This window comes from Poecilia reticulata, linkage group LG6, assembly GCF_000633615.1.
Source record: "Poecilia reticulata strain Guanapo linkage group LG6, Guppy_female_1.0+MT, whole genome shotgun sequence".
NCBI lineage: Eukaryota > Metazoa > Chordata > Actinopteri > Cyprinodontiformes > Poeciliidae > Poecilia > Poecilia reticulata.
Window position 1 is genome coordinate 6,978,723 of NC_024336.1, and position 23,603 is coordinate 7,002,325.

At 42.4% G+C, this 23,603-nt stretch overlaps 2 protein-coding genes across 6 annotated transcripts in view; one reads left to right on the forward strand and one right to left on the reverse strand.

Moving 5' to 3' along the window:
- Positions 1-23,603, forward strand: part of tmem117 (transmembrane protein 117) — a 48,894-nt gene that overhangs the window by 1,768 nt on the left and 23,523 nt on the right. For 2 of the 5 annotated variants that reach the window (XM_008411033.1, XM_008411032.2), the window contains exons 2-3: positions 3,000-3,310; positions 18,906-19,038. In XM_008411033.1, coding sequence (XP_008409255.1) covers positions 3,031-3,310; positions 18,906-19,038 — 413 coding nt within the window. In that variant the 5' untranslated portion in view covers positions 3,000-3,030. Of the gene's footprint in view, positions 1-405; positions 821-2,356; positions 2,667-2,997; positions 3,311-18,905; positions 19,039-23,603 lie in introns of those variants that run through there. The other 3 variants (XM_017305515.1, XM_008411031.2, XM_008411034.2) reach the window with 3 other exon arrangements.
- Positions 8,672-13,880, reverse strand: LOC103465842 (lysophosphatidic acid receptor 6-like). Its single transcript, XM_017305516.1, has 2 exons — positions 13,736-13,880; positions 8,672-11,994 (listed from the first exon to the last, which is right to left on the reverse strand). The coding sequence occupies exons 1-2, from the start codon at positions 13,779-13,781 to the stop codon at positions 11,003-11,005; spliced, it is 1,038 nt and encodes a 345-aa protein (XP_017161005.1). The 5' UTR covers positions 13,782-13,880; the 3' UTR covers positions 8,672-11,002.

Here is a 23,603-nt window from a genome sequence, read left to right on the forward strand (position 1 = left end):
TTGTGTCCACGTTTTTATTTATGTATTTATTTATTTGTTAATACAGTTTCTCTTCTGGTCAATGCCATATGTTTTAGATTAATTTCTAGTCGACGTTTGTCTGAAAACAATCAACATTTTTTTTCAATATCAGCCAAATCTCATCGGAACAGGGCCATCTTCTTAGTGATGCACGGTGATTGGCACAAACCGGAAGAAAATATAAACTTTCTTACATTTAAATACGAAACTTTAACAGATAATAGGTTTTGTAGTATACGTTTGTTAAGAAGTAGTTTCGTGAGCTGCCCTACCGATGTTTCAAATGTCAAAATAAAGCTTTATCAAAAGTGTTTTGAGAGAGGAAAAAAATTTAATAAAATACTGGTTTCCGTTTATTTTGAAAGAGGTAAACGGATGTGATGTGTTTGTACTGGCTCCAGCTCGACTCTGGTGGATAACATTGCGTGGAAAATAATGTTAAGTCCGCTGTATGGAGCCGACCTCCTCCATCCACGCTCCGGCGGCGCCACCGCCAGGTTCCCACCTAGTGCCCGCTAAAGAGCTCCATCGGGCGGGGGATGTGCTGCGGAATCTCCGCCCGGCGTAYTCACGGGCCGGGGGGCACCATGGCTTGAGGATTTGGGGGGAGACTCCACCGTACGCTGCTGACAACAGGTCACATGGATAATCCCTCTCCAAACCAAACCCACCGTATCATCCCGTGTTTTKGGTGATTAGAGCGCCGCTGTCGGCTTGATGTGGCAGCTGAGCCGAGCSGGAGGAGGGCAGCTCGTCCTGGCTGTCGACTGAGAGGAGAACGGCGTGGAGGTGCAGGTGCGTTCAGKSAACAGATGATGTCTTACTGCGTGCGCTCTCAGACTGGCCGAATTTCGCTCGTTCCACGTGTGTGTGTAAAGGCACACACATTTAGGTTGTGTAATCAGATACATTTTGGATGGGGATGTTGCGTTTCCAACGAGAAATGTGGCTGATGTGAGATGGTTCGAATTTACCAGAGGTAGCCGAAAGAAAGATGGCTCATTTAGTGTCTGTTTTCTGCAGCACCTGCCGAGTGTCAGTCATGAGTAARAAAGGAACTAATGTGRTCATATTCAGTGATCATAARTAGGGAAATTATAAATGTCTGCTGCCACATCACAGTCAATTTACAGTCAATTTAATGTATGAATAGCTCACTTATGTGACATGCCAAATTTCTTTATTATTATTTTTATTCTTTACCAATTGTCCATTGTATGTTGTCAAGCCATCTACCAATGTGTGCCCTGTCTGGGTCCACCTTTTTCACTTACTGCTTTAGATTGGGAACATAACTTTAAATGAKAGTTCTACTGACCATCATGGTCAGTTTTTCTCCTCGCTTTGGTGTAAATCGTAATGTAGTCGAAATACAAATCAGCCCACCCAAACAAACTTTTAAACCTGCACATGCCCCCGATGACATCACATAAGGAAATACATTTAATATTTGTGTTTMACCTTCTGTGCCAATATCGTTCAAATCAAGCATTTTATTTCACAACTTTCCACAGGTTCATTTAGGGACATGAATTACTCCAGAATTCTGTCTGTCTGTCTTTAGAAATATGCTCTAACTCAACATGATCTCGGTGTTAGTTGCAAATCTTTTTTATTGCTTTTTAAAATTAAATAGTTTGACTTAAAAAAAAAAAAACAACAACAAAAAAAACATAATTTTGCTGACATACCTAAAAGTACGTGAAAGTACATAGAGGACGAGAGCAGACCTGAATTGCCAGATTTAATTCTGAAAGATCTTTAGCAGTGATTTCCACCCAAGCTGTTATAAAAAATAAAAATAAAACAATATGGCCTGTATGATATGTTCAAACAAAAACAATCATTAAGATTTGTACGATCTAAAGTTTTGAAGATGAACACCATCATCATTTCAGCTTGGTCAATCATGGCCTTAAGCATCATGGTATGAAGGTCATCAGTCTCAGTCTCTACCTGAAACTTGCAAGCTTCTGAAGAAACCCCTCTTGCTAGCTGAATAGATCTATCCTGGAGCTGATGTCATTATGATGTCATGCATGCAAAGCAGAATATAATTCACTTTTTAAAGAAAATTATTACATTTGSACACATATTTATTACTCGGTTGTGTTTTTGTTGTTGGGGAAAAAAAGCCCAACAGTGGATGTTATCTTGAACACTGCAGTGTGGGCGCCAGCCGCTTAGTMTCACTTAGGGTTGGCATTTCGTGACGAGTCAAACTTTGGTGCTGGTGAAATTCAATATCCACATGGGTGTTCAAACCGTGGCAGCTCTATTTCCGGAGCCGTGATATCATCCCAAATTTCCGCTGCGAGGGGTATTTTAGGAAAAGATGTCAAAAGCAGGGAACTCGCTTTGGAACATTCAGGTCAGTAAGGCGGCTGCAGAGAGAAGCGGTTCAGAGAGGGTTCTCCTGCAGTGGAGAGGAGCTGGAATCGGAAGAGGGCAGGCGGGCCGGCCGGCCGCTCGCTCGCTCGGAGTGTGTTTGGCAGGTGTTCCCTCCAAAGCCTCTGCATAAAGCTGCTACAGTTTTTTCGGCGATGCACAGATCTGACAGGCTCAAAGGATAAGCCCTTAAAAGCCTGCGACTGATAGCTTGGAGAGCTTGTAAGACTCTGCAGATTCCATCTTATCCAAGAAAGGTACAGTCCTCCTTTGAACGATTTGTTAATGGTGTCACTTAGGTGTCTGATCCCAATCTCTTTGTGACATTTTTGTATTAATACAAGGAGAATACTCCAGTTTTTTTTTTTTTTTTTTTTCATGGATGCTGTACTATTTATGGTGCTGCTAAACTGATTTATCTGAACTGAGAGCTAACCCAATCCACATACACCATCAGTGATATTCAGCTCTCTAAACTAAAACCTGGGGGGGTGTTTTCTCCTTAATCTGCTCTCGCTGATGTGATTGTAATTGAATCCGACTGAAAGAGACACTTCTTTCCTGTGCCCCGCTCTCTGTTGTTCCTCTAGGTGTTTGTGCGGCTGAGGGGGCTTCAGCAGGATGGAAATAGATGCCTGTTTTCGCTACTACTTCCAGCACCCGTGGTCGCGTCTCATCGTGGCCTACCTCGTCACCTTCTTCAACTTCCTCATCTTCGCCGAGGACCCCATCTCCCACAGCCAGACGCAAGCTCACATTATTGTGGTGGGCAACTGCTTCTCCTTCCTGTTCAACAAGTACCCGGGCCTCGGGTGGAACATCCTGAAAGTAATGTGCTGGATCCTGGCCATTATCACCGGCCTGTTAGCCGGGAAGTTTATATTCCACCGCCAGCTCTTTGGTAAGTCATGCGCTCGGTAATGCACTGGAATGTGCAGAGTAATGGCTTTACTATAGAAAGGAAGCATCCTTCCTGGGCTGCTCTCGTTGTGACTATTGATCAGTAAAAAAAAAACAACAACTTTTRCTTTCATTTATTTTTAAGATATATTCTGGTCTCGGATACAATGTTGTTCTCATCTGCTAAAACTGATTGCTGTCCATCTTCACACACGTCCTGTAGCTGATGTAATTTGCGATACGTTCAATTCACAAAAWCYTTTGCCTCGAGGAAGCTCTTCTGCTATCTGAGCATAAATGATTTYATGAAAACAAACTGAGAATCGGACTAACATTACGAGTCGCTTGTAATGCAGACTTGTGAGTTCCCATTCGACCTTTGCATTCAGAATTGCCTTTTAGCAAAACATTTGAACTTGCTTTGTTCTGTGCCAGAAATGTGGCTTGAGTCAGTGCACCGACACCAATGGATCAGTATTGTCTCTCAGACAATGCTTGCTTTGACAAACCAGCAGTGCTGGTTATTTCATCCATTGTTTTTTCTTCATTCACCATTTTGAAGCCTCATGTTTAGCATTTGAGGCCAGCGTTGTCTTTACTTGATCTGAATGAGACTGGGAACAAAAAGCTCATGTCATCAGCATATAGTAACAACCTATCAATATTTAGTGATTTGTAAATGGTCCAATCAGTGATGAAACTAAACCAGACAAGCCAGTTAAGCACGCTCCTTTAGAGCAAGAAAGTATGTAGAACATTTTGAGAYAAACCTTTTGATTTCATCTTTGAAATCAGATGATTTAAACTTAAGTCTGGAGTCCAAATTTGCTGTGTTCGAAAAGTTAAAAAGTGGTCTGAAATATTATTTTGAAGCAAAAAAATTTTCTCCACTGAACCATGTCTTTGAAGTACAATTAGCAAATTTACATTTATGATTAACGTTTTCTTATAATAAAGATGCATTAAGAAATTAGCCCGTGACTTGAGTTGGCTGATTYTTCATCTTGACTGGTGACGAGTTGGTCGGCAACTCACAAATTCAATGGTTCTCAATCAATAAATACACCACAACTGAGGGCAACTAGGATGTGCTAACCATTGCACTCTATGGTGTTTTTTACTAAAGGAAAAAAAAAACAACCCTCACAGTTAGCTTGTTTCAAAGTGTTTGTAAAAGTTTTGAAAGAAAATCAAAAACCTATTCAGGTGGATAAAATTCAGATGGTACTTTTGCAATTTCGGTTGTATCAAACTCGACGCTTTTGGATATGAAAAAGCGATGAAGTGAATTCGTACTGGGTCATTTTGTTGGAGTTGTGAAAGGACTTGATTCAGCACCAAACTTGGCAGACATACTATGCCTGTCCGTATTGGAACATATTATATCTGGAAACGTTGACAGCCTTTTGGAAGTCTCACTCTTAAAATAAGGGGCTACGTTCCCTGGTGAAWGCACACAAAAAGTTTTAAAGTTGCTAATGCTAAACATGCTAATTGTGCTAACTGCTAATAAAAGATGCTGGAGGCAGTTCAACATGTCAGCAACACATCATTTTTGTCTTTGTTTTAAAACAGTTAAATTATAGTTATTAAACTGAAGTTKACTAAAACTGGCCCAAGCTTGGACAAATGATTAATCTGTGTATCTTTCTGATTCACTATTCTTTGAAATTAAACCCGAAGATTTCGTCGTTCTAGCCAGTCTGAAGCCAGTCCAGTTATTTTTCTCCAGCTCCCTCCCGTCACCTTTCACACCTCTATAACAGATTTCCTCTCTGTTGTTGTTAGCCACTTGTCATTTCTCTCATCCCCACTTTCAGTTCTGACGAGTTTGTGTTCCCAGCACGAATCTCTCCTCTCCTCTCAAATAGGCCGCGGCTCCAATCTCTGCAGCGCTTCACTTATTCAAACCAAACAGCAGGTTTTTTGTTTTTTTACTTCTCATTGAACTCATTCACATGGTTCACTCTCACATCACGCTTCACTTAGACAGTAATATTATTGAGCTCAATAGGTGCTTTGGATGAACTACTAATGACAATAATTGGAGGACGGGGAGCAGTAATTGTGCGAAGGATTTCAATCTTTTCTGACCGTAATAGAGAGGCAACAATGCATAATGACATGATGGCTAAAGCAATATCAAAACCCACAGCAAGAAGAAAAAGGCTACTTTTTATGAACATTTTTTTACCTACACAAAACTGCGTTGCAGACCTAACAAACCCCAGCTACCTTTTCCTTTTTAATTTTTTTTTTGGTGTCAGACAACTTGTGCTTTCACATGTGGGCGTCTTTTGTAAAATTAATTAGAGCTGAGATATTTCTTTAGTGCCGTGTGTGAATGTGTTCACCCTGTGAGGACTTGGAGAGGATGGGTGAAGTGAGATTTAGACAGAGGCAGACGTGGAGAGTCGGAGAGAGGAGAGACGTCCTGCGCAACATTTCGGTGCATCAGTTATGTAATTGGCAACCCAGGTGAGCCAGGAATGCTGCACTCTTTACAGCCAGTGCTTCAGCCAAATGTGTTCCACTGTATTTACTGCAGGCTCTGACCACTCCCCATTTTACATGTTTTGAAAGAGCAATGCTTAAAATTATATATAAAAAAAAAAAAAAGATTTCAGTGCATCTTTTTTCAAAATTTGTTTTTTTTCATGCTGTGTATTTTTTACCAAAGACTGTGCATCTTGGCTGCAACTGTGGCGACTCACCGTTAGCCATCTTGGCTTTCGTCAGCCTGTTGTGGTTTACACACCGTTTAAAAGTGAAAATTAGCTGTGCTATTTAGGTGATGAGATAAAAAATATTGTCTTCAATGTAGCGTAAGTTGTTACCAAATTGCTAAAGATATTAAATCCAAAAGTTTGCGTTTGAGTGGCTGCTGTGTAAACTCAAGATTGCTCTCATGGACCGTCTTTGATCTCGTCACCGAACACTTCTCAATTATCTTATCTTATCTTATCTTCACACCATCTCTTTGCACTTGACCCATCCTTTTTTCCAAACTGGAATGACGAAGCAACATGCAACAACCACAACAATTATATTTAACCCAGACTGGGTCAAGATTCTAAGTACAAGGTGTTGTCCTTTTGCAGGTTGCAGAGAAACCAGAAACTTTGGAAGAAGATTCTGATGTGATTCTGGCTGAATATTTTGACCCCTCTCGTGTAAATCCGTCAGTTTGCTTGCAACTATCCAAACTTTCAGGGACCTTCTGTAAATTTTCAGTAGGATTGAGGTGGTCAGTAAAACCAGTTTTGATATGTATGTTGGCGTGTTGTTCTCCAGCATTCAATTTGATCAAAGTTTCAAATATCCAGCGGCTAATTTGAGGGAAAATATAATCATTTCTTACACCTTTCTTCGATCCCCTAATACTGATAGGGGAGGGTACCCTCAGCATGAAGATGCCACCACCATACAGTTGATACACTATCATTATTTTTGATAGCATCACTCCACTAATTATTTAATTGTGGCTAAGTAGTAACTTTTGGCTTATTTGTTTCTCTAAAAGGTGTTTAGCTACATTTAATCAGACAAACGAGCCTAATCTGAACACACATATTCCAATTTACTGAACATGTCTTCATCAGTGAACATTGTTTTTGAACGGTGCAACCATTCGTTTGCAATCTCCCCCCTAAAGAAAGTTATGATCAGTTATACTTGTCTGGCAAATATTTAGCCAGAAATGATACAGATTCCTTCTCCAACATGCCCAGGTTTAGTATTCCTGTGTCGTTTTAAGCCGTAGAGCAGGCAGACGCTCACCATATTGTTTTGCCGCTGTGTCTCGTGGAAGAAAATCTAATGAACTGTTGATGATGAATAACTTGTGACAGATTCTGTGATTTAAAGAGAGGACATTTGAGATTCAAGGGACGACCTCTTCCGTGCAGCCACTCAAGGCAATTTGTGATCTTTATTGAGTGGGCGCTAGCCGACTACTTCTGGTTAAAAAAAAAAAAAAAACGGAAGTATGACTGTCACAACTCATTTGTCTTGAGGTTTAATACTCGGCGGTTTCGTGAGAAGCTTATTTTTATTCGTGCCGTTTGTGTCTTTGCAGCCTTAGATTAGATGAATCCAGGTTTGCAATGTTTTCAGATTGAGCTTTTCTTGAGAGGTGAAAAACGTGACAGTAGGTTGCCGAGATTTTACACACAAAAACTAGTAGATGAAAATCTAAAACAATTCCCCGTTACCAGTGTATAGTAAAGACATGCTCCATACTAAAAGTTTGCAATCTATTAGCTACAGCCAACTGCAAAGGTGTCTCGTTCAAAGAAAACATTGAAAATCTAATTATATGTTATTTATGTTAACCATCCATGAGATCTCTGTACTATAACTTGTACCCCCAAGACAGGAGATGATTTCATCTGGCGAAATCTAGCAAAGTCTTTTTTTTTTTTTTTTTAAGAGAATGAGATGTTTAGATAGCAGATATGGTATTCTAAATTAAATATCAGAAGTCTCTTCTGGCTCCATATTGTCTTTTTGTCCAATAAAAACTCAAGGGGCGCTGCCATCACTTCTGATTACGACCATCACTATCCGGTCAACTGTCCGGGCTTCTGCACATCAAATCTAGCATAAATACGCTTTTTAAAAATTTTTGTATTGCAAGATGTGCCACCTCATCATGAGAGTTTTGCGTTACACATATAGCCTTGCAGTAAACGATTATCTCGTCCTCTTCATGTGAAACGTGAAAGCGCTTCTCATTACAGATTCTCGTGCTGCCTCGTCTCCAAGACGTTAGCATAATGTATTCTCTAATGCCTCCCCAAGGCTTCGGGGGAATCTGCAAGGTAAAGTGAATGATAATTTTTAAGTCGTGTCACATATTTTTCTAAATCTTATTAAATTCTCGTTTTCACTGAGTCTTGCATTCAGTCTGTCTGCTCTGTCTCCTCTTTGATGAGTCACTTCATACTGTGTGCAGCACAAGAAAAGGTCAAAGTTGTGGGAAAAGCCTGCTTCATTTGGTAAGGTCTGCTATAACAAATAGATGTTCTGYGGTGCTCTGTATGAATGCGTGCGTGTGTGTTCTCTGCTGCGCTGGAGTGTGCTGACCCTGTTGTTGCTTCCCTCTGTGGGGTCTTGACGATTGTAGCCTACAGGAAGCCATCTGGGTTCTGTCATATGGTATTATGTAGGAAGCCATGGCTGTGAAAGCCTATCTATGTATAGCAACTGTGTGCCAAAATATGTTGATTTGTTGGGGTGACTGTGTGGGTGAGAAAATTAAAGAATTAATTTTATTTTTTTTCCGCGTACACAGCGGGGGAAAAAATAAGTGTTTGATGCACTGAAGATTTTTTACGTTTCCCGAAGAATAAACAGGTCTGTAATTTTTGTTGTAGGATAAATGTGAGATCTGTATCCTAGAAAAAAAAATCCAGACAATCCCACTGTATGATTTTCAATTTCCATTTTATTTCATGAAATACATTTTCGATACAATAGAAAAATAAAACTTGGTACAGAAATTTTTCTTTATAAGCCCAGAGGCCAGGTGTTTCCTGTAGTTCTTGACCAGGTTTCATCCATACAGATGTGCACCAGATCTTTCACGTTTCTGTGTTGCGTTTCAATTTCAGCTCCCTTTTTAAAGATTTTCCACCAGGTTCAGATCCGAAGGCGAGCTGGGCCACCCTAGAACCCTGAAGTGGTTCTTCGGTGGCAACAGAAGGTTGGAGCAATCCGTGGGTTGCGATTCGAACCGCCTCTCCCGTCCGTCCGTCTAAGTCTTTTGACCTGGTAAATCGCTATACAAGAAACATTAAAAGTATTGCATGTATTGTTTTTTCTTTTTTTTAATGAATTATAAAATTAAGTAGTTACAAACTAATTATATTAGTTTTATAATATGAATTAATTAACAGTACAACTAAGCAACATTTATTTATTTATGTACTTAGCTGTGGCTTTTGGGCTTCCATAGCAACGCTGTCAAATACAAAGATCGCAAGACTYGCAAAAGTGGACAGCAGCCAAAAAGAAAATGATATTTTTACCAGAACCTGTCTCTGTTTTTGGCCTGGAGTCAATACTTAAGTAAAATGAAACAGTTCAGCAGACCTCTTAATGGAACAGATACCATGGCCCAGTAGCCCCTCTTCGTATCTTTGCTCGGCAGCAGCCTCCCTGTGGAGGGAGCTCCATTGTCATCTTTCCACCTTTGATTTATTATCTAGGTACTTAGTAACAGAGGAGTCGAGCTCTGGGGAGATCAGTCGTGTCTGCCAGCAGCCCTCGCGCCCCACCCTGGCCCGCGGTGATGTAAATGTGCGCTATGATGAATAGGGATGTTGTTTTCATACCAAGCTAAAGACAGAAATGAAGCACGAGAAGGACCCGGCCCTCCTTGGGGATGCAAAGAAGGCAGAGTTGTTATTTTGTTGTTTTTTTAAATCGAGAGAGGGTGCAGCAGACTCTGCAGCCTAAGAAGATGTTCTGATGTGGCCCATATATTAACGGCAGCTGCTAAACGGGGGCGAGTGGCTTTGTTTGCATCCCTTGCTTGAGATTTATTCAATATTCAGTACACCTGAAAAGTTAAAGTTGATACACTCCCATCCAGCAGTGCTGCAGCCTAATAACTCAACATTTTATTGTTTTTGTGTTATCTGATATCCGACCACCAGTCGGCTTTCCATTAACAAAGAGGAAAGGTAAATAAAAAGTTTCATTTCTAGGACTCGTAGGGAGTGAAGGCTGCTTTGGGTTGAAGGTTTGCAATGTGTGTCTTGCTGTATCTTTACATCCCGTTCTCAGTGTGTAGTTTTTTTTATAGGGTCGGACACTGATGTTGGATAAAACCATCTGGATTTCATTTTCTGTTCCAACTCGTCCAAAAGGTGCTCTGTCAGGTCAAGTTCTGCTACACAAAACTCTCTTGTTCATGCCCTTATGAGTGTCGATTTGTGTACTGGTGCCCCTACCTCTTCATGTTGGAAGAGGTAGGGGCCGTCCTAAAGTCGCGTTGAAAATGTTGAGAGGATGATGCAAAAAGCTTGGTTGCAGCTGCTAATTCACGTAGCCCCGTTCCATCAAGCTCTGTGGACGCATTGTTCTGGAGCAAATTTAAAGTAGAAAGCACTCTGCGTTCCGAGGTGCTGGATTTTATAGAGCTGTGTCAGTGAATTGAACAAATCGATAATTTGGAGTGATGACTCGACATTTAGGCGTATAGCATACCTCCTATACGGAAACGCTAAAAGCAATGACCGGTGCTACATCTCCTGGAATTAGATAAGACATTAAATAAGTGTTTAAATGTAGAAAATGATATTGTTGTAAAACATAACAATGCATAGTGTGTATTTGAACAGCATTAAATGAAAAGATGACAAACCAATTAAAAAATACATTTTTGTTCTAAGTCTGGCAGTAATCAGGTGAATTCACAATTTAACCAGGTTTTTTCTTTTACATATTTTGCTTTGGAAAAGGTTGCATATGAAATCATTTGAAAGCTGTCCTTTTTATCCGATTTGCTTGACAAGAACTTTCATTTTATAATCATAAAGCTTTACTTGCTACAAAAGAAAAGCAAAAAAGTGACAAATACTTCTTCACATGACTGCGGTGTGTAGTTACTACTTCACATAACGGAACAATTGTACAACCGCGTTGCCTCAAAGGATAATATTCAGAAGAGCGAAACATTTAATACTCATTCGTTAATAACCCCAACCCTCCTACTCGCCCTACAGCACAGCCTCCTGTACTGCTCTCTTTTGAAGGTTTGCATCTTCCTCTTGAACTGCTCACTAGCCAGAATGTACAGCACAGGGTCCAGACAGCTGCTGAAACTACAGAGGGCTTCACAGAGCTCCACAGCTGCACAGAGGCAACTGGAGTTGGGCGGTTTCACCAAGCCATGAGCCGGCATGAAAGTCAGAGCGACGGCCAAGATGTGATAAGGCACAAAAGCGGCTGCAGAGACGAGGATAGCTGCTGCGACGAGTTGCAGCGGCTTCCTGCTCGCTCGCTGGAGTTCCTTGTTCCTTCTTCCTCTTGAGCGGCGCCTCAAAACACGAATGGTCATTGTGGAAAAAGCTATCATTGCACTGAAGGGGAGCAGAAAGCACAGCGTCGTTCTAATAATGGGGAGCATTTTGAATGGAGGGAAAAGATTGTGGACGTGAGTCATGCACGTGTTGGAGTTTTCGCACGTGGCTACAAATAAGTCTGGAGTGATGCCCAGAAGAAGTCCGAGCCATGTCAACGCCGAGCAGATCTTGGCTTTACCCACGTTCCACCAGCGAAGAGAGCTGATGGGATGGACCGTGCTCATGTAGCGGTCAAAACTGATCAGACAGATGAAGACGATGCTGCCGTAGATGTTCACGTCGAAGGAGATCCTTTTGATTTTGCAGAAAATCTGCAAACTGTCCAGGTTTGGGATTTGGAATCTGAAGTAAACCGTCAAAGACAGAGTGAGAAGCCAAGCCGAGTCACATAAAGCCAGGTTCAACAGGAAAACGTGGCTGGGTTTAAAGCTTCTTCCTAAGCAGGTGCAGCTGAGCAGCACCGCTATGTTTCCCAGCATCCCTGCAGGAAGGGTGAAGGTGCACAGCAACAACAGGGTGTAGCGGTACCACTGGTCATTTTTAAAATGCCAGCAGATTTCTGTAGATTGATTCAGGAGCTGAAGAATCTCAACTGAAAGAAGTGAAATCAGTGTTACTAGTTTAGTAATTTATGCAACAGAGATAACACTGAGGATAGCACTATAGCTACTCTTTTTTTCTTTCTTACACGTTTTGCATGTACAACCTTCCTTATATTTCAGTGACTGGTGCACGAAGCAGACGGCAGACAGGCTGGCGCATAACACCCATTAACGACTGCAAGACTAAGCATTTTGCACTCCTTTTGTGTCTGATCTCGGTCGTCATTTCTCTGAAATCTAAATATGTATTTGTGTGCAAGCACCAGCAGGTGCAGCTTTCGTACTACAAGCAGCAGGTGCAGGAGTCGCGTACGGAGAGAGAAAAATGTTTTCTCGCAGATTACCCCGACTGCCGCCTTTCTGGATGCACTGGGTGTTTATTGTTAACTGTGTTGCCCAAGTGGCGCTTATCTTTAAAAATTTGATACATTCTGCCATTACGGTGCATCACATGTAACCATACGTAAATCCGTTTCTCCAATCAGGAAGGCATACGGATGGTATTTGCTTGGTTAATGCACTACGAGTTGGAAATCATGCTGTTTCAATGAAAAAGCTGTATTGATTACAGCCAGTTGAAAATGTGCTCCTCAGTCTACTGTATTGTCAAATGTGATTTCAGCACTGCAGTAGCTATGGGAACAATTGACGGACAATCCAGCGTAAAATAAAGTTCAGTCATAACATTCTTGTTATAGTCCAATCGTGACTTTTGTTCTCGTTTGACCAGCGTATCAGCAAAACGACAGATGTTCTCTCTGTATGCCTACATGAAGTCAAGAGTATTGCAGTACCTTCAAAACAAAGTTGATTAAACAGAAGTGCCATGAATAGAAATATCTAATTGTCAACCTGTTGCAGTATATTTCAGAAGCTGTAGTTGTTGCTTACCTCAACACGCTGCCTACTGTGCTGCTGGAGGAACGTGATATTTTTGTTCAAGGTCACACACCTTGAACATGTCACTCGTAGCCTTAACTCACATGTGATTTAAGGAGTTTGTCTAACGAGTCCTGCGGGGACGGTTCAGACTTTACTTTCCATCTGTCAGGTAAAGATGTCCCATTTTAGAAAATCCAACAGAACTGAGTCATTGTATTGCTACGACAGAACGTAACGCATCACCCCCTTCATTAAGCAGGAGATTAATTGGAGCATCAAACTGTTCGCCACTAATGGCCTAGATCAGACGGGCAAGATATCAAGCAGAAGAATGTGCTGGAAAAAATATATTAGTCGTCTACAGTCTGAGCCATGAACCTTCAACGTTCAGCGAACGGAGCTTCTATCCAGTAATTCATCTTGTTCATTTTATGATGTGATACAACTGCTCCAAGATGAGCGCTGGTTCAGTCCGTTTTATTAACTCTCTATGTACGTTTTGTGAAACGTGTCCAGTGCATCCACACTCTCTCTCTCGTGTGTTTACAGAAGCCGTCTCCACAGCCTCTGAGCGTCAGCGGCGTGTCCAGGAAGCGATTGCGCGGTTTATCCCCCCCTGCGCGCATCCCTGAAACCCGAGGGACTGTCGATCTGATCTATGTCAGCTGCTGTTTTCACTTAATTAGCGGATTGCACGCGTCTGCGTGCACTTGAAACGGGCTTTGGCAGTGAACACGCATCCCTGTCTAAACACGGCTTTCGTACGGTAGCAGGCTGCAATATAGTTCATTAAAGATGTACCAAAACCAGGCATCGGATCGAGTGAAGTACGAACTGAACCGAACCGACCTTTTTCAGATGTGTCGGACGCGTTGCAGCTGAGAAGCTCCGTCATGATGTGAACGCAGACTGCGATCACATCTCACACACTGCCTTCAGTCCTTCTTTACCGGCTGTGTGCTTCACATTAATCTGGAGCTCTACAGTGTAAAGGTTTACCGCAGGGACTGTGGTGTGTGTGCGTGTGTGTGTCTCCGTGTGCGCATGAGAGACTGAGCGGGTCCAAAAGAGTAAACAGAGGATTAATCCATCCCACCGGTTAAACAAACTTAAATAATGGCTTGTTCATCATGTGTGTGCCAGTGTGCTTTGTTAACCAGATCGTGTGCATTCACAACCCTTTCACTTGTTTTCACATTTTATCACATTATAACAAATTTTAGTGTCTTATTGGTATTCTTTGTGACACGCCAACAATAAAGAAGGGCTGCGTCGTAAAGTGGAAGGAAAATAATGATTTTCAAAGGTTTTTCTAAATTGAAATCTGAAAAGCATATAACCTGCGTTTTATATTCAGCCATTTTTTTTTACTGTTGCTGTGGTAAAAACTGCTGTGTTTCTTGAACGGGGAATCTCATCAGAGTTGATGGGAAAATGTATCAGGGTAATTATTTTGTGTTTTTATTGCGTTTTAAGTTTTTTGTTTTTTTTTTCACTGTGAAGCACTTTGTGACTGCTGTCTGGGAAAATAAATATAAATAAAATTTACTTACTGCATGTCAATCGGGTTAGAAGCCTGGAGCAGAGGTTATTCAGCAGGACAACAATACTAAGTTTACAACAGCCAAAGATGCAGTGGAATCCTATTAATGTGTTATGTTGGTTCAGACAGTCAAGTACAGACATCAACAGAAAATGAGTCGAGACTGAAAAACTGATATTTGCTCTCCATCCGTTCTTATTACACTTGAACTATCATGTGGCAAAAAAAATATTTTACTCTGACGGAGACCTACCGCAGAAGAGTTGTGTAATTGCATCAAGAGTGGATCTCAAGTTCAAGAAACGAGTCCGCAGCGTTTTGCTGAAAAGTTTCTCTCAGTTACATCAGGTTGTCTGTCCCGTCAAAACATGAGATCCACGCTTGACTAAATTGTTCTTATTCACTTTATTCTATCAATCTGGCCACTCTTTCACGCCGTCCGCTCATTCAGATGCTTTTGCCCGTCAACTAACGGGCACACCAAACATGAACACATGTCGCCTGTTCTGTCTGCTCTTCATTAGTTGCCTCTGTTGGCCAAAAAGTTGATTTTAAAATCCGTCTCTTGGCTTTAACGTGCTTTTAAGGATTTTGCTCTTCGGTACCTCTCTGCTTCAGCTTATATTCCACTGTTTTGTTGTCCTTTTGGGTTTTGCTTTAGTCATTTCAAATTTTTGGTTTTGTTTTGCTTTTATTGTTTTTAATTTGATCTGTAATTGATCTGTTTCAGTGTCGTGCAGCACGCTGGTAAAACAAATTGTTTTTCAAATGTTCTTTATAAATAAAATGGATTTGCATTCACAACTTAACTGTAAATACGTCTACTTCTCAATTATGTATGATTGTTTTTACCTTTCCCGTAAGATTCAAGCAAAGTTCATTGAAGGGTGGGGCAGAAACATTCAAGATTTCCTAATATTTGTCATCAAAACCATCCCTAAGTCTAACTGTTAAACATGGAGAAGTTATTAGCTATACCTCCAGCTGGCTACCGTTTTTTTTTTTTCAATTCAAAATCAGTCACCATTATTCCCAGAACGTGCTTTATGATGAGGCGTCTGAACTGATCTCTGTGGTGTCCGTGTATCACCAGTAGAGGGAGACATAGCTGCACCTCTCACTTTAGCAACCACTTAAGGGCGGCATCGTTTCAGACAGACTGGAAAGTCATTTCTAAAACCCTGTCTTTGCAAATATGTGACAAGCTACTTTGATAACAAGACTTTATATTTTTAGTTTGCATTTTGTGAGAGTAAACGCATAAGAAGTGTCTCCTATCTCTGTTGTGTTTGGGTCAGTGTCCACTCCATTTGTCTTGTGACTGCTGTTGTTGTCCCCATCTGGGCTGAGCTTCGCGGTGAGACTGAACTCATGAATCATTCCTTATCGGGGTGCCTTACTGTAGGGAGGCACAGTGACTCAAACCAAGCTTTGGCTGAGTGGTCTTGAATCACCTCTGTTTACGTCTTGCCCATATAGGAGTGTGTGTGTGTGTGCGCGTGTGTGTGTGTGTTGGCCAGGTCGATTGTGGAATGTAGCTGCTTTAAAAGTCAGATGTGCCGATACACAGTGTGTGTGCACTAACATCTAAGCCATGGCTCATTGGCTGTGGAGGCAATTAAGTTCACCCATGCAAGTCAACTCAATTATGCAACTGTGATGAGTCCTGGAGAATCACAGAGCAAGACGTACGCACGGCTTAAAACTCAGCCTCTTTGATTTCTGACCCTCAAGATCCTCAAATTAAACATTGCTGTTCAAGTAAATATTACAGATTTAGTCGTCTGCCGTACAGGTAAACTTTCAATTTTGACATCAGATCAATCGTCCAAAAATAGTCTAATTACTAGAGCACTTAACCTCAGCAGACATTTCCTTGTTCTGAGGTATCTGCACGAAGGAGGAGAGTGGGGGGGACATAAACAATTAACATTGAGCCAGTGGAGGCTTAACAGCATGTAAAACTATTGGAGAGGAAAGCAGCCAGGCTGTAATGGGAAAATAAATGGAGCATTCTGCTATTGCTGTCTCTGGCGCGCTGCGGTGTTTTGCGCGCACAAACACACACGAGCGCAATTGCTCCTCCGAGGAGCTCTTCACTGAAAGGGATGCTGACTGAGCTGGAGGAGAGGAAAAACAAAGGATTCTTCCTGGGAAAATGGACGCTCCTGGCACCGGATCACAGCTGGCAGAGATGCGGCGCGCCGTGTTTCTGTGTGAGCAATACGCTAATAAGCGGCAGAAATAGAATCGTGTACTATAGCCCAGCTAACTCGTACAGGGTTTTTTAATTAACACCAGGCCTCGCTGCATGAAAGCGGAACTTTCGAAAGTGCTTGTCAAATGCTTTGAAGTTTGAAGCTCAATTGTTCTTTATTTTTCTTCCCCCCCATCAGAGAGTCTAGCTAAAATCAACTTGCTTTATTGTTTCGAAAGCAACTGAGGAAAAGACCATCCATCCATGATAATGTGCCATTTGTTTAAATGAGTTATGTTTAAATTTGAGTACTAAAGTTATTTTTTTAGTTCCAAACAGCTGGAAGAGTCTTCCGGGAAGGCTAGCTGCTTCACTACTAGCAATGTTTTTTTTTAAGTATTTTTCCCACAAACCCATGGCAGCTAGGTATGACTTATTTGATTGGTCCTCTTGTTGAAGGTACGTTTGGCCAACCTGGTAAAGCAACTGGAGAATAATCTATTAGCCTAGATTCCTGCAATTAGCATTGCAGGATTTCAGAACAGAAAAAAAAATTTCTAAATCTATCCATTCATCCATACATTGTCTAAACCTACTTGTCTGTGAGCTGGTTCTAGCGGTCATTGGTTGAATTTCGGGGTATGCCGTAGACAAATGACCAGCCCATGTTGCAATTCATCCTTTTTCTCCTGCTCATAAGGAGGGATAGGTCCTAGTCCAAGAGCTTTTGCATCTCTTTGACTAAAATCCCAGCCTGGCCATTACCGTCTTACACAGTTTTGTTCAATTCTCATCTCCCTTCATAGCTCAGTCTGGGCTTCCTCCCAATAAGCTCAATTCCTCCATTAGAATTTCAACCGGGTCAGCTGGCGAACAGAAGGAGATTTTGGAAACGATTGCAGTGACTTTCTGCACTGTTTTGGAATAGTACTCGGCCTGTAGTTTTAGCAGTGGCAGCGGAGGAAAGGAACGAAACCTGAACACCTATCTACTTCAGCTCACCACTTCTCTACTTGCTGTGTGGAATGGTTGTTTAAAGCGCATGCAGTTTCCGGTAAGCTTCATAGTGTTGAACTGGCGTGTTGCATGCGTCGCGTCCAAATATTAGCAATTACGTAAAGTTCAGTACTTCAACAGAGTCCAATCGCTTCTCAATAGCCAAGGGCCTAGGTCCTTTGTATGAAGTAGACCAACGGGTTCATACTCATTTCTTAATCCTTGCAATTTGTGGTCACAGGTTTCTGATTAGTTGCTTACCTCCTTTCAGTTGATTACGTGGCGTAAAGAACACGTTGATCATGGAGTGAAAGGACGATTTAAAAAGCGGTTATGACTTGAAAACCTTGGAAATAAATTTTAAAGGCTTTAGACCTTCTTAATACGTCATAGCTAGAGTTCATGCACCTGATGAAATCTTGCCCAAACAACATTTCTTTCCATTATTTAAAACATGTAGACTTTGAGCTGTTGAAGTGACACTGCTGGTCCTATTGTGAATGTTTTGAATTGCGGCAAAAAAATAAAGTCCCCTTTTGAGTTTCATGCCCTTCAACGTTTGTCGTTTCTCATTCATTGTTTTTCGAAGCGGGGTCGTTTGACCCAGGTCTGACTGGTGTTGGTGGTAAATGTAGAGCGTCAGTCTGCCTGTGTGCTGTGAGCGGTGTGGGTGGCGGATCAAGGACATGACAGCTGTTGTGCGATTACATTATGCACGTCTAATTGCACCATATTTGCCATTCACCAGATCTTTGACTGATTTATACTTTCCATTTAGAAGAGAACAAAATGTGAGACCTTGATTTAAAGACATCCCTTTTACTGTTTGTCACAAGGATCAGATCGCGGCAACTGGCGAACAGCGGCACCACGAACCCAGTTGTCATGTTGAGCTCTGCTCGTTTGATTATATATTCATAGCAGAAGGCTGCAGATCTGAATATCTCACGCTCTGCCAGAAAGATATTTCCCCACAATTTAAATTCAAGGGCAGAACTCTGGGAAAAATGCCACGAATCTGAAATAATGTCTTAAATCACGATCTACCAACGCATTAACCCCATCTGTACAAAGAAATACTGAAATTAGCCTGAGGAGACATCTTTTGTTGCATTTTCACATCACCACCATATATAATCTAAATTCCGTCACCCAGTCGAGGGGGACATCATTGATTTCCGTCACTAATTCATTTGCCTCGACCTCCGTTGTCGCGTGTTGACACGCTCTTTGAACCTGCTTACTGACGGCAGCGTCCTTGTCCTTGTCGTGCTTTCCTTTAGGTCGATACCTGCGCCTGAAAATGTTCCGCGAGGATCATGGCTCCTGGATGACCATGTTCTTCAGCACCATCCTCTTCCTCTTCATCTTCTCACACATCTACAACCTCTTTCTGCTGATGGCGGGAAGCATGGAGTAAGACCTTTTAATCTCTTGTTGTCTCTTCGTTTGCCCCATTTTCCCTCAGTTCTCTCTTCCTCATTTGTTAGGACGATACGTGTGCTTCCTTTGAGGTTGTTTGATTGATTTTTAACGTCTCGCCTGAAGAGAGACTCGATATCGGACTCACTAATCAGCCCAGACTTTAAATCACTCGCAGGAATAGGCAAAACGGGGCTGGTTAATCCTGAAAAAAAAAATCACGTCTAGAGCCTGTATTTATTTTCAAATGATCATGCTTAATTCTTTTGACACCTCTCTGGCTCATAACAGTATTTCGGAAGATTTAAAAAAAAAAAAATTGTTGCCTGCCGGCCCAGATTTTTACCTGCTGGGAAACTGCCATGTGCACAGCGAAGCTTGACACCCGCACATCAGGTTCATGACAGGAATCCGTTTATGCATTTGCAACGTGTCCATCCAGAGGAAAGAAAACATGCCCTTGAAGTCAGCCAGCCAGACTGAAGGTCAGAGCGAGATGATTTACCGCCTCGCTCCTTTGGGTTGCATAAAAAGCCCAGGACCAAACATTGTGGCAGGTGTCTCTCCAGGTACAAGCTGTCAAAAAAACAACAGAGGCCAGGACTGTAATGGGATCTATCTGTACCTCTGTCATTTTTTTATTTCTTTCCCCATACTAACAAGAAGCCGCGGATATTTTTAAGATACAGACAGATAACGGATGTTACCTTACAGGCATGTTTTTGTTACAAATATATATGAATATATATATATTTTCTATGACCAGAGGGATGAGTTTGTATAATCAGGCCATCTGTCACTCTGGCCAGCTCCGTGACACAGGCATCCATCTCATTCTTTCTCTCTAGTTGGCCAGGAAAAAGGGAAGTGAGGGAGGGGCAGGTCCGCTGGGACAATGGATGCTGCTCGCTCAGGGAAAAGTTACATTTGCAGTTGCACTTAGTGCTTCTGTCACAAAGAGGATTCCTTTTTATCTCGGTACGGACTCCTATTTCAGCCGTGAAATGTCAAGAAAAAGAAAAAAGAAAAAATGGAAACAGACCCTCTTTTAGACTGATGGTGCATTTATTTTAAGAGGGTTTTATTCAGTGATACCCGGAGAACCGTTAAACACGGAGGTTTACAGTGTCTTGCAGGAATAGTCGTAGCTCCTGAACCTTCTCAGAGTTTGAAATGTGTTGCTATAAAAATGCAAAGCTCAACATATCTTGCTGGGCAATTGCAGAAAATGTGAGCCAGTTACTGTGCAGAACCACCTGCCTCTGCAATTACAGCTGCAAGTCTTAGAGGCTCACATGTCTKCCCATCTTTCTTTGTCAAATTGCTCAAGCACAGGCACATTTAAATGGAAAAGGTCACTGACCATCAGTTTGAAACTTTTGCCATAGTTTCTAAATAAAACTAAGATTGGCCTTTGACTGGGACACTTTGACACACCTGTACTTGATGCTAAGGGTGCTTTAACGTCCGATAGTCCAGTAGACTCTGTCTGATTGGGGACCAATATTTGTTACATTTTCGGCTGATGCGGTTCGCTTTGACACTTCACCAACCAAACCCTTTCAGCAACTCGTTTACCCCCCCTCTCCTGTGGTGGTGCTGCGCCAAGAACCACTGAAGGAAACGACATGAAAAACTCTGAAGAAGACACTACATGCAACTTCTTTCTTCATAAAATGTAAATAAGCATGGAGAGGTGTCAGATTTTAGTGGTTGTAGGATATTGTCTGCACAGAGGCGCAGCTGGTAGAGCTGTTGCCTTGCAGCAAGAAGGTTCTGGRTTCAATTCCCGGCCCCGGTCTTTCTGCATGGAGTTTGCATGTTCTCCTTTTGCATGTGTGGGTTTTCTCCGGGTGCTCCGGTTTCCTCCCACAGTCCAAAAACATGACTGTCAGGTTAATTGGCCTCTCCAAATTGCCCCTAGGTGTGAGTGAGTGTGTGTGTGCATGGTTGTGTGTCCTGTGTGTCTCTGTGTTGCCCTGGGACAGACTGGCGACCTGTCCAGGTGACCCCGCCTCTCGCCCGGAACGTTAGCTGGAGATAGGCACCTGCACCTCCCGACCCCACTAAGGGACAAGGGCGTAAAGAAAATGGATGGATGGATATTGTCTTTTGTTTTGTTTTATTTTGCTGTAATGTAGCAAGATGCGAATACTTCTGCATGGTACTGTTCTTGAACACTTTCAAAGGCAAACAAACTCATTTATAATATTCTGATATGCATGTTTTGCATAATCCAATTGCATTGTCTGTCACAGACGGCACCACACAGCAAGAGCCAACTATTGAACGTAAAGTGACAAGGCACTAAGAGCAGAAGCAGCACCCGTGTAGCTCTCTTTGCAAAGACAGATGGCGCTGTTGTAAAGCAAGAGGACGCTTGCTCCACCACCAGGAGCAAGCGGGCTCATCTCTGCAATGTGCTCTCACCCACACCTCCCTCCACCTCCTGTTTCCCTCCCCTCTCTACCCCCCTCCGCCCGTCCTCGCTCTGCTCCAACAGATTGTCCGTCGAGGACTCGGACCCTGCCAAAAGCCATTAGCGCTCACATCTCTGTTCAAGACCGACACGTAAGAGCAGCGTCCACCCTCTGCCAGGACGCTGCCTGTGGAAAAAACTGGCTCTAAGCTGCAGCAGCATTAATGCAGCAGAGTGAGCTAAAAGGTGATGGAGGGAGGGAGGGAGAACAAGGGCTCCAGCTCTGATGATGCGGTGAAACTTAAGTCTTTTGATCTGCGTCCAAACCCTATTTGCATCCCTCTCCTCTCTTGTCCAGCCGGCTTCTGCCGCACCCCAAGGCGAAACCATTGTAGTTTTTGTCACAGCCCAAAGAAAAAGTATAATATCCCCCTTTGTTGCTGCAGCAGTGCCTCTTTGGGAATTAGTGCTGCTTGAGCTCATTGATCTATCTATTGTGGAGTATTTACTTATCTTAGCCACCAATGGTTGGTATTTTGGCGTGAGATTCAAGTTCTGACATCAATCTGTGATGCCGCACTGCAAGGAGGATGATGTCCCGGTGGCTACACACACATTCCCCCCAACACACACATACTGTTCCTGTTTTGCACTTTCTCCAAGTTGCAGGAGTATGTTTGTGTGTGGGTGGCAAGGTAGAATAGTTTGGATTGGGTTTGTGTCTGTAACCCCTCTGTCTCCCAGGCCTGATGCCTTCTACCCAGCGGCCACCCTGCGCTCATTAATATGCTTTCATTTTCTCTGACCTTTCATTTGGACTTGAGCTTGATTTAATTAAACCCAGAAATACATGCACAAGGAAACGGAGATAAACCGCGCCGGCACCGGGGCAGCAAACAATCACCGATAAGAGATTGTGTATCTTTTTGGATGACAAGTATTTATTCCTGCTTAGCGATGTAAAAAGGATTCATCAGGCGCTGTTATCGCTCAACACAAAGAGATTTTCAGCCTGTGTAATTATACACACACGTAGGGCCAATATTTGCACAGCCACTTCTAGGTCAACACCAACTACCTGCTCCTTGGCTTATGTCGTAGCGGATTGCGGGGGCGGAAAAGACGTCCGATCTCGGTGACGGGGCCTGGGAACTGTAATCCGCACTTGTTACCAAATCCTCACATCTGGACTATTTGCATTTTAATGCAACTGTCAGATTAGTAGGGCGCTGTTTGTGTGAAACCGCAGGAGTGTGACCGCCCAGGGAGTTCGACGGGGCTTCATGAATGTTCCGTCACACCGCTCGATCCCATTCCGCCGCCTTACAGCACCATTGCCAGCCAAAATCAGCCCCTAATTAGGTGGTGTTATTTAATTAAGGTGGCCCTGTGTGTGGTGCATACATTAATCAAGGCTAATTTGGAGGAAAGGAGGACATAAAGTGTGTGAACGTAGAAGGAGAGAGGGGAGCTGGGAAGTTTGAGTGGATCTAATGAAGACTTGGGAGCAGGGCACAGACGATTGAAGTGATGTTCTGTTGAAATGTTACGAACAATTAATTTCTTGTCTGCAGAGATGACTCTGTCGTAGGTTGAAAGCATATATCCAGCTCATGTGACGAGACGGAACATGACATCGCGTGATCAGGAACAGGACAAGATTTTATCAATATCTTGAAACAAACTAGGAATCCCAATAAACAATTCACCAGTCATGAACTCTGTTCAAAGAAACGGCAGAAACAGACTTGAAATTATTTGTAAAAGTTTATTTAAATACAATAAAATGAAGCCGTTACACCAAAAGAAACTTTAAAAAGTCAGACTGCAGTTTGCAAAAGCACGCAGGGACTAACACCACCGTGTCATTTGGAGGACAAACCGGAATGATTGTAAGCCTGGGGACACCATCCCAACTGTGAAGTACGGGGGTGGCTGCATGATGTCGTGGGGTTATACTGCTGCAGGAGGAAATGGTGCACATCATAAAGTAGGTGGTTTCATGAGAAAAGAACATTTTGTGAACATATTGAAGGAAGATGTAGAAAGTTAAAGCTTGGGGGTTGATGGGTGTTACAAATGGACGATGACCATAAACCAGAGGAGTTAAATGCTTTATGCAGAAAGACAATTGGTGTTA